A 10,994-nucleotide genomic window follows, 5' to 3' on the forward strand; every position below is an offset into this window, starting at 1 on the left:
GTGTGTATAAAGGGATCAGGGTTGCTGGAGTAAAGCGTTTTCCTACTCGCCACAAGAGACCTCTGCCTGGCGACAACGACGTGTCTCCACACGTCAAAACCCTCTGAAAATGGTCAGGAGACTGAGTCATCTAGACCACGAAAGAGGAGACAACGTTGCATCCTCGCTTGGCGACAATCTCCAGTCAGCAAGCTTTTGCCCTGTTTTGCGGTGTGATGACAGGAGATGGTGAGTTGACACTAGAGAAGCATGGAGTAAGGGAGAATCGATTCTGGGCTTGGGGGTGGAGAGAGGAAGTGCATCGAAGCTGTATGACCAGCCGAATCGGTATTGCTCCTGTACAAGGAGCCCAGCACGATGATCAGAACATTTTTTAAGCTGTTAGCTAGACGATGCTGAATGAAATTCGGACCAAACAGGCCCCTGCGTTACGTACCACTTTACTCACGGTGGGAGACCAGACCGGCTNNAGCGGAACGCGTCCAACTTTCTTCCCCGTGATCTATGCTTTTCTAGGAAGTGCTATTCTTTCGTGGGTCAGTTACTCTTTCTATCATGTCTACAGAGAGAAGATGAGTGAAGGATCTTTAGCGTTTTATGGGACTGTACGGACAGACAGTACAATGTGGACACGTTGAGCCTCTCAGGCATATCTAATTTCACGCGCTAGTCCTACCGAAAGAAAGCAGCCCAAGAATCTGATCATTCTTTTTTCACTGCTCACCATCTCCCACCGATCGCTGTTGAATCAATATACCGATTTCCTAGAAATGCCGAAGAGATGTGTCGAGCGTTTGCTTCGCGGCCAAGGACAAGGACGCGTGCGTCTGGAACTGTGAATGGAACGAGTTGCCTTCACTTGACGATCGAAGAGCGGGCTTCTTAGGAGAGTGCTGGGACCGGGATCACCTTCTATTCTCTCCAGTGACTGTTCCACAGACTTTCCCGGGAGTCTCGAGGGGTGTCATTCTCTCGACCACCGAGCATATGGAGACAGGATAGCTGAGATTCCGAGGGCATCCAGGCGTCCCTTCAATTGTACATGCTGTGTGTGGACAAATTCCTTTACCTCCAAGGTGTTGTACACTTCTCATCTTAGTGAAAGAGAAGCTCAGAGGCTCAAAGCATCTCCACCATTCCAATCAGTCACCGGCTGATCCAATCTGAGTTGCCCGTAAAGCGCAAGGGTGGCGAAGAAAAACTTTGAACGAATAGTACCGAAGGAAGAATATTGTCAAGTGTGTATACACTAGAAAGGTATCGGAGATCTCGCGAAGAGCTCGAGCATTCGCAGCGGCCACGGTAGTACGGGACTCCCCACTGATGTCGTTACCCTGTCGGATGCGTGAGAATCTTCTAAGCCGCGGCAAGCTGTGCGTGCCAACACGGCAAGGCCGAAAGACCGAATGCGCTCTGAACGCGGGGAAATATCGTTACTCAGTTCCCATCTGGGTTTTCTAGTACACCACATTGACATAACCGTGAACTTTTCTTCGCATTTTCTATTGCAGCTGTATTGAAGGCCACGTGTTGCCGGCCAAGGGAGTACCACGCCCTTTACGTTTTTTCTCAGCATGCAAACTTCTGTCTGAACAAGAACCCGACTAGAAGAACACCTTCGCCACCACAAGTTTGTGCTAGCAAGCTCCCCAGACCTCTCACCTCTGGATGCAGGAAGCCTCACGGACGAACTGCGGGGGCTCGTAATGGTCAGCTCCAAAAGTACTTACGGCAGGTACCTTGACGAATCCACCCCTCTTCTTCAACAAAAAGGTGTGGACTCGAAAATGTCAGTGAAGTAGCTTGGATACGCAACGAAGAACACGGGAAGTTCAACACATTTAGAAGGTCGCAATTCACGCGGTAACCTGGAAGTCGAGAAGGACGGCAGCAGGCCCTGTCACAGTAGAGAGGCCTTCGGGCTTACAATAGATACATGAGAAGCTTCAGAGTAAGCAAGACGAGAGCTTGGCGTTTTAATGAGCCTTTCTGTATTCAAGTAACACCGAAGCGAAGTAGCTTTCATCCACGGTGTCGCATGGGGTGTGCTAACTTTTCTCATCGCTCTGGCTCGTTCTATCTTCTTGGACGGTGTACGTACCGTGTTCCAGACTCTCAGTTGGTTCTGAAAACGTGTGCGTCGCTTTTTCTTTTCCCCGAATCGGGTAAGCCTGATAATAGCAGCACGATCATCACTACAGGAAACGACCCAAACAGGCACGTATAATAACTTGAAGTCTTCGTCGCTTTCCACTGTCCCTCACACTACGCCCTTGTTGAATAACGTCAGTGTCTGCCGTGTGTCCGAGAAATGTGCTGAAGCGGGATAAGCTTCTTCACTCAGAAACCCGTGTCTTGAATCAAGCAGGTGATAGGGGGACGATGCCGGTTTAGACTTTCTCCTTGAGAAATCTCGGGAGAAAGCAAAAGCTCAACTTCAAGAAACGAAATCGCTCCCTCCTTCGCGCGATCCTCTCTCTTTGACAAAGGAAAGACCGATACGACCACATCTTGAAAAGAAGAAGTCGAAGTCGATCCACAACGGTAGAAGTCAATCTCCAGCACTCAGCAAGAGAGCAGGTCACACTACGTAGGTACAAAGAAAAACAAAGAAAAACGCTTACGCCGATTAACTCTTTTCTCCACTCCCCCTAAGACGACGACAAGGGGACTCCAACTGTAAAGAACAAAACTTAGTGAACATCAGAAAAAGCAGAGAGCAGGATGCTTCATTCGGAAACCAAACGCCAAAACCATAAAGTGGATCGAAGGGTGGGACTGTAGCAAGAGTTGCTTCCAGGGGGCTCGTACACACCAGCGAAATGTCGCCCCACATTGAATTCATTCAAACAGTAGCTCGACTACACAATGGTACACACGATCCCTTCTCCGCATTTTTCGACGGTGCTGTTTGCACTACACAATCATACAGATGAGACCTTCCTCGTAGCTCCCTGATGATGCCGTTTTCCGCCTTTTCTTCATTCACGTCTCCAATCACACCTCTCACCCTTTACCTCCGCTTGCCTCTGATCCTTTATACGATCACCACCAGATGGATGATGTTTATCCAATTGCCCCAAAGTTGTCAACTTCCTTTCGTCTCACAGTCCCCCTGGTCTTCTGCACCACTGTCTTCCTGATCGGACTACTGTAACTAGCCCCCTCATACAGTCTCCTCCGACATTCCTAGTCGTCAGCCATGAGATCTCCAGGGCGTCCTCCCATTGCACCTCCGCCCGACATGCTTGCATGACTAGCAGTACTACAGTGAAGACTCTTGATATGACTATCTAGATACACTCGTTCTCCTCCTACGACTTCTCCACTTCCCATCGTCCCTTGCTGTGTCACAATCATTTCCACACTTCTACCACTGCGACTATCCCCCCTGCTTCTGCTACGGTCTCCTCCTGCTCCCCCTTCCAGTGTTTGAACTGCAGCAGAAGGGGGTGAAGACCCCGGATACGGACTGTACGCTCGATGTCTTCCTCCTCCTCCTCCTCCCAAGACAACCCCTGTCGAAGACGAGACAGCAGAAGACATGGAGGAGGACCCCATGCCGTCTCCTCCTCTTCCTCCCCCACCGTCATGGGGAGACATCCAGAACGGACCCTTACTACTGCTAGTGTCACGACTCTCTCCGCGTCCTCCTTGGCCCCACCCCGGGTGAGGCAAAGCAGAAGTACTAGCTTGATGAAGACTAGGAGAAGGTATGACTGTTCTACTCGTCACGCCATGATAAGAAGATGGAGGGGGAGCGTTGTCTACTGAGACCCCCCCTCCCACACTACCTGTCGTCATTATCATCACCGGAGAGTCTCCAGAAGACGGCGAGAAATTCGGGTGTGGCAAGGCGGGGGAATTCCAGCAACTCTGTCTCTGATGAAGAGCGCCTGATGAGGACGTCCCTGTAGGTGCCACTTGAGCGCCAGTGTACGGCGGTGTAGGAGAGGGTGGTGAGCCATGCTGATAGTGACGGGTGTCTCTCGAGGAAGACGCGAAGTGAACAACATTAGTAAGTGTTCGTTGAGAGACGGCTGATGCTGATACTAATGCTCTTTCCCCTTCTCTTCTTACTCCTTGGCCCTGCTGTCCATGTATGCTGCCTACCTTATGACTGTCGCCTGCGACGTAACCTCTTGCGCCGTAGACACTATTGCTATGACCGTCACCGTCCTCTCCTGTATGATTGCTTGTGCCTGGACGGGGCTTTTTCTTATGAAAAGAATCGGCAAGATCTCCAGCTGATGCGTACGGGCTCATCTGCTGTCTTCTTTTCTCTTCCTCATCGCCAGCAACCAGTTTCCTCTTCGTTTTTGCTGTCGTGTCTCCTCCCTCCACGCCTTCTACTCCAGAAGAGTTACTCGTATGACTACTAGCTCCCACTCCACGACGAGATGAAGATGATGGCAGAGAAAAAGGATGATTGACAACACCCATGTGACCTCCCGACGTTGAGCCTTGGCCAAGCCGCTCCCCTCCAAAAGGTGATGGCCCACCTACCTCTCCCCCCTCCGTCTTGTTGTTCTCCCCTCCTCTGCACCCTACCTCGGTGTAATGATAATAGGGGGGGGGAACGGGAGATGGAGACACCGCCAGGCTATTCTCATTGTCACTCGTCATCGGATATGATGCTTCGGGTGCAGTTCCAGGCATGGGAGGTGACCCTCTCTCTCCTCCCGCGCACCCATAAGCCTCAACAGTCGTTGTCCGAGATATAGACCGTGACGGCAGAGTACTTACATAGTTACGATCCCCGCCATATGCTCCTCCCCCCCTACTATAAGGAACGTCTGGAATGACTGTAGTGGTAGTGGGGACAGAGAGGGGAAGAGGAGGCGCAGTAGTAGGCGGAGAATCGCAGAAGCCAGCAGTACTAGTGGTAGCCGTAGGAATGCTCGTGTTCGGATTAGGGGTACGCCGTCCAGAGGATGATACAGAGGACGAGGCAGAAGAGGACGGTGAAATATCACTGTGACCTCCTGATGAAGATGACGACGGGGGATGGTGATGTCCACCTACAACTGGGCCTCCCCCTGTCATCCAGCTGTGGTCACTTTGAAAGGCGGGATTTATCGATGACGGATTCTCTGTGTCGACCGAAAAAGCGCCACTCTGAGACTGAAAAGAAGACGAAGAAAAGGAGGGATGAAAGGGAGGATTCTGAAGCGCAGGAGGTATCTTCGCATGACCCATCTCATCACGCTGCTGCTGCTGCTGACTCCCAGTAGCAGAAGTCTCGTTGTTGCCATAGCCTGGAGGATAATAGTTTGATGGAAAAGGAGAGGTTGACGAAGGAGGTATAGAAGATGAACTTTGGAGGGAAGGCTGATGGGGATGATGCAGAGATGCTTGACGAGAGAAGACACCTCCGGCGCTATAATAATACGAGTGCCCGCCTTGTGCATGGAGGAGACTGGCTTGCTGTAGGTTATGACTGGGTGGTGGAGGGAGGGGACCGCTATAAGAATGAGATACATTTGTATTGATCGACGAACTACTGTTCTGGCTACTACAACGATCAGCAGTGCTATGACTACCGCTAAGACTAGCAGTGCCCAAACTACTGCCTGTAGGAGGAGTCATCATAGTAGCTACTGGCTTATTGAGTACAGCCATCCCTTTCTCTCCTTCTTCTCCCCCTCCCGGAACTGCACATCCGCTGCTGCTGCTGCTGCCACCTGGGCTGACGCCCTTGCCGGGTGCCATGTGGTGTGAGACGGAGCTTCGACGTCGTTTTGCAGAAGAATCTGGAGAGGGATGGAACGACGTACTCGGCGACGGATGAGGTGTACCAGCAGTCACGGCCGAAGAGCAAGAAATAGAAGAGGAGGAGCACGGTGCGTCGTTGGAAGAGTCGGGTATGACGTCCTCACCAAATAGAAGTCCCTGACTGTTAAGACCTGAAACAACAATCTGGCCTTGAACAATACGGCGACGTAACCATCTTCTTGCTTTCAACAAAGATGCCTTCTTGGAGCTTTCATCTCCTCCACCTGCTTCAAAGAAGATATCTTTCACACCTCCTCCTCCCGCCCCACTCTTCCTCTCCCCCCCCTCATCTGCTCCTCCTTTGTCACCTTGTTGCTGTTGTTGTAGACGTAAGGCTTGCTGCTGTTGTGCCAGAGAGACCCAGGTGAGACTTCCGTTCTCTCCTCCTCCTCCGCCTCCATCTTCTCCTTTTCTCCCTTTAACAAGCGGACTTGAACTGTGACTGATCTTCTTGTCACCGTTGTTATGCATGCCCCCTTCCCCTGAAGAAGAGGGGGGGAGATGGACGTCGACTCGCCAACGATGAAGATCTTCTTCCCATACAACATTCGCTGCAAGGAGAGCTGTCAAGGCTTCGGCAGTCAGAGCCTGCTGTTGATGAGTTGCTGAAGAAGAGCTTGACGGCAGTTTACTCTCTCCCCCACCTTCACTCACCGCAGCCGAGATTAACGTAGACCCCGTCTTCTCCATCCCTCCTTCTCCTTCGCACCGCTGCGCGTGGGCCATATGCTGACGTTGTTGTTGTTGTGACTGTTGTTCTAAGAAGTATGCTGCTTCTTCTCCTCCTCCTCCTTCCCCTACTTGTCTTCGTCCTTCATCACCAAGCAAGATGCCTGGAGATTCAGGCAGAGTGAACGCCGTCAGATGGCTGTCTCCACTGTCTCCGCCGGGCTTATTACCACTACTACTCCCACCCCCTCCCGCAGCCTTCTTTGATCCTCCTCCTGCTCTGCTACTGGTAATCCGAGGAGATGAAGGAGGAGGATGAAGAGGTGATGAAGATGCAGATGAGTCCGTCAACGTAGCTTGATTTCCTTCACCTATTGCACGAGCATTGATAGTCTTACCGGAAATACTTCCTCCTCTCTTCCTCTTGTTACGTCCACTACCACCACTACTACAACCTATGCCCACAGCATGACTTCTGTCTCCTTCTGTATGATTGCTAGACGAGAAGCTCTCTCCATCGTCCGCCTTGCTCGGTCCCATAGGCAAGAAACCTCCAGCTCCTTTCTCACTCGTGTTTACTCCACTGAAGCCATTCAGATTGCTTTGGCTGTCAGGACATGCGAATACGGTTGTCGCTTGTAGGGAAGGCTGTGAAGTATAAGCAAGGGGTGAAACGTGTTGATGAGCATGATGAAAAGGCATCCTCGATCCCTCTCTTTGCTGTCCTTCCTCTATTCTTCCAGCTGATGATGTATAGGCGGTCGGATTCACAAGGTGATTAGGAGGAAGAGAAGAAGCAATAGAAGAGGATCGTACACCTCCTGGAGTCTCTCCCGCCCCTCCTGGTGATGAATGAAACCCGAGGCCTGTGAAAGAATGATGAGAAGAGGGAAGAAACTGAGAATAAAAAGACATACGTGATAGGACACCTTCTCGTCCTTCAGATGATAACTATGCTACAAACTGCTGTTGTTTTGAAGTTCTCCCTGAAGACAAAGGGTCAGCTCCTTCATCCCCCTACGTGTATATGCATGCATTCCCCTTCTACCCCTGTCGTGCAATGTTGCAGACTATACCCTATGTGAAGTCGACGACTGCGACAAGAACGATGATAGCTCATTGTGATTTTCTTCCTGAGTTTTACTATCAGCTACAGTCGTACTGACATTCGCATTTAGAATGATCCCTCCTCGAGTGTTCTGTGGCTCGCGTGGGCGTACACAAGACGAGAATGCCGTAACTTTTCAATGGAACGAAAAAGAGCTCTTACCTGTTGAAGAATCTAAGACTCCATTCTTATGACGCTCATGCTGTTCACCGTCTTCTATCTCAACTTCTGTGCTTGTCTGGGGAAGAATGCCTGTCGTCGTAATATCTGATTGCGATGACGCCTTCCCCTGTTGAACTCCCCCAAGTGACGCTGAAGGCGCTCTTGCCCCCTCAACTGAGGTGGAGTACGGAGGGGAAAACCACGATGGCGCCGAGCTCCTACTTATCCGGGCTTCTTCCGTACTGCCATGTTGCCGTAGAATGCCTCCTTCTTCTTCTCTCCCTATTCCTGCACTCCCATCTCGTTCTTCCATAGAGAGTGGTAGATCTCCTCCTTTTGTTACGACGGTATTTGTTTCGTCTCCCCCTCCTCCTCCTAACTGAGATGAAGAAAACGCTAAAGGTGACGAAGGGCTAGTATCTGCTATGACTCCATCTACCTTCCTTCTCTTCGTTGAAGATCTCTTACGCTTGGCTTTGCAACCTACACCACCTGTCTCCCCCGTTCCTTCGTCCTTAACCGGAAGGGTATCGCTACTAGTCGAAACACCTGATGCTGTCTCTCCACCTCCTCCACCTGCTACAGATGACGAGACTTGTCCATCGATATTCTCTTCNNCCGTCCTTCCCGGGACATCGCGTTCCCCCGCCCTGTGCATTTGACCCCGTCCTCAGCAACATCAGAGACGTACTACCAGCAGGGCTCATCATCATCGTCGTGTTATTTGCGCCGTAACTACTATCGTCTGTACCTCTAATGGGATGTCCTTGAGCTGACAACGCAAATGAAAGAGAAGAGGAAGAAGAAGAAGGAGACGAAGAAACCTCGCCTCCCCCTTCGCCTTCATAGGACTGCTGAGAGGAAGGCAACGACAAACCCTTCTCCACCAGAAGTTTCTGTTCATGATTAGTCATCAAGTGAACACTCCTCTCTGGCTGCATGGCGAAGCCTTGGTGCTGCTGTTGCTGATGCTGGCCATAGGCATTGTAACACATCGAAGACGGAGGTGGATGACTTCCGGCATGCATACCGACGGGAGAAGTACCGGGACTCTCCGAGTCTTCGGGTGGTTTTGAAAGGCTTCTGCTGACGGGTCGAGTATGTCCATCCTGAGAGTGAGATACAGACCCAAAAGGATCACAACGCGCTGTCGGCACTTGTGTATCTAGACTATGTATATTATCTTGGTAGCCATGGAGGGCCTTGGTCGATAGAGTCGGACCAACTTCACGAGATCCGGGTCCTTCGATTCCTATACCTCGCTCAAAGCCAGGAGGGTGGGGGTAAGACTGCTCACCTCCAAGGCTATGAGAGAAGGATGAGACTCCACTCTGGTCTGCGTTCATAGAGTGTTGTTGACGGCTGTCATCATCCTTGCTCGTCGTGAAGGAAGGCATGCTTCTGTTGAAGGCAGAAAAAGATGACGAAGGAAGAGAAAGAGAGAGAGGAGGTGAAAGAGAAAGAGGAATCTGTAAGAGTTCAACAGGAGCTGCTCGAATCGTGAAAGGGAGACTGAGACTATGAGGACCAGCACCCCCAGGCCCTCCTCCAAAGGCAGCCGAAGACACCAAAGAAGAAGATGTGGAGGATGACGATGACGAGGAAAGAAGATGGTGATAGACATATCTTCTTCTTTGACGTGTCTCTTCATCTAATAGAACTCCTGTTACAGCAGTTAACGGATCTGTATGAGGAACGGGTGCGGTAATGAGACCGTAGACTAAAGCCGCTATAGCAGAAACCCGTATGCGTGCGGGGGATGGAGGCTGAGGCCACAGCAATTCGGAGAGTAAGCGAGCTTGAAGAGCAAGAGTACGTGACTGGTGTAATCCATACTTTCGACAACTGAAGGTCCGACTCTTATTCTGTGAAAGACATACAATCGTGGTGCTACTAGAGGTATTTGTATGAGAAGTAGTCCCCGTCGCCTGACCAGGAGTCGAACGAGATGATCCATGACCCCCACCGGGGGGCTGAGAGGATGATGGTGCTGCTGTATTCGTAGAAGGATGCTGCTGTGAGGAGGAAGACGAGGATGACGGCGGTCCCGTTGAAGACGTTGTTCCACAATTACTATTACTACTATTACTATGGGAGGCGGCATTGCTTGAAGCAGCCGAAGATGATGAAATACCATACCCTTCACGCCAGTAGCATCGGAAAGCCAGTTTACTCTTATCAAACTTGACACCTTCAGGTAGAGAGAAATCCACAAGTCCTAGTCCGGGTACAAAGAGAATTTCAGTCCGTGATAATGCTGCTGTTGCAGGAGAGCACGATGGTAGTGAGGATAAGGATGATGAGTGCGACACCAAGTTTTGATTTGCATGCCCCATCGTAGAATGCCCGGATGATGACGATGAGGACGGCGATACGGCGGCCGAGTCCGTGGGCTTCGGATTTGTCATAAGACAGGGATTCTGAAGGTTACCAACGTGATGACTTACTCCAGACAGCCCTCCCGATGAAGGCGTTGACGTAGGTGTCTCTACAGCCCCTACTCCTGCATCCCCGGTACTACTACTAGTACTACTCTCACCTCCTCTTCCGCCTTCTCCATGCATAAAAGACTTGTCTCCCATACTCGTACTACGGAGCTGGGAGTCACGATTCCCCTCAGGAGCACGCGACGGGCTCGAGGTGAGATCTCCTACCTCAAGAGAAGGTGAAGAAGGAGCAGTCACACCTTCTTGGAGATGACAAGGAGGAGAACTTCCCGATGAACCATGGTCTCCTCTCCGTGAAGACGGCAATTCAGAACTCCCACTAACGCCGCCCTGTTGACTCCCGCCTTCCCAAGAGGCGTGACCAGGCGAAAGGATTCCAGATGCCCCTGGAGACGTCATCGAAGAAGAAGAAAAAGTCCCTCCTTCACCTCCCCCAGGAGCGGGGTACGGCGCTGAGGGTGCGATAACAGGAGTCGACAAGGAAGAAGAGGAAGACACTGAAGGGATTCTTCCGTCATACACTCCGTGAAACGTAGGAGGCGACGATGGAAGTGCTCCTACTCCTCCTGTCACTAGAGTGTTACTATTCTCAGAGGAAGAAGAAGAAGGGGTTGAGTCGCTCTTGACACTGCTTGGCGTAGCTTCGTTCTCGGGATGTCCCGACTGCTGCTGCCCCGTACTACCCCCCGCTATAGATACTGAATGGTTATTCTCCACAGACGACAACGAGGAAGACGATGATGTAAACTCTACAGCGTTACCTTTAACATCTTGTTCTTCTTCTTCTTCAGTTCCACCTCCTTCTCCTCCCTTGTTCATTCCTCCGCCTCCTC

The 10,994-nt window shown here is 51.1% G+C and overlaps 1 protein-coding gene across 1 annotated transcript; it reads right to left on the minus strand.

Annotated features, from left to right (window-relative positions):
• Positions 1–1,982: 1,982 nt before the first annotated feature.
• Positions 1,983–10,990, minus strand: CSUI_006526 (ap2 domain transcription factor ap2x-8). The gene is made up of 2 exons (XM_068066682.1): positions 7,715–10,990; positions 1,983–7,310 (listed from the first exon to the last, which is right to left on the minus strand). Exons 1-2 carry the CDS (start codon positions 8,370–8,372, stop codon positions 3,190–3,192), a joined length of 4,779 nt encoding a protein of 1,592 aa, XP_067921342.1. The 5' UTR covers positions 8,373–10,990; the 3' UTR covers positions 1,983–3,189.
• Positions 10,991–10,994: the final 4 nt, after the last annotated feature.

Source organism: Cystoisospora suis (assembly GCF_002600585.1).
Source record: "Cystoisospora suis strain Wien I chromosome Unknown contig_3314, whole genome shotgun sequence".
NCBI lineage: Eukaryota > Apicomplexa > Conoidasida > Eucoccidiorida > Sarcocystidae > Cystoisospora > Cystoisospora suis.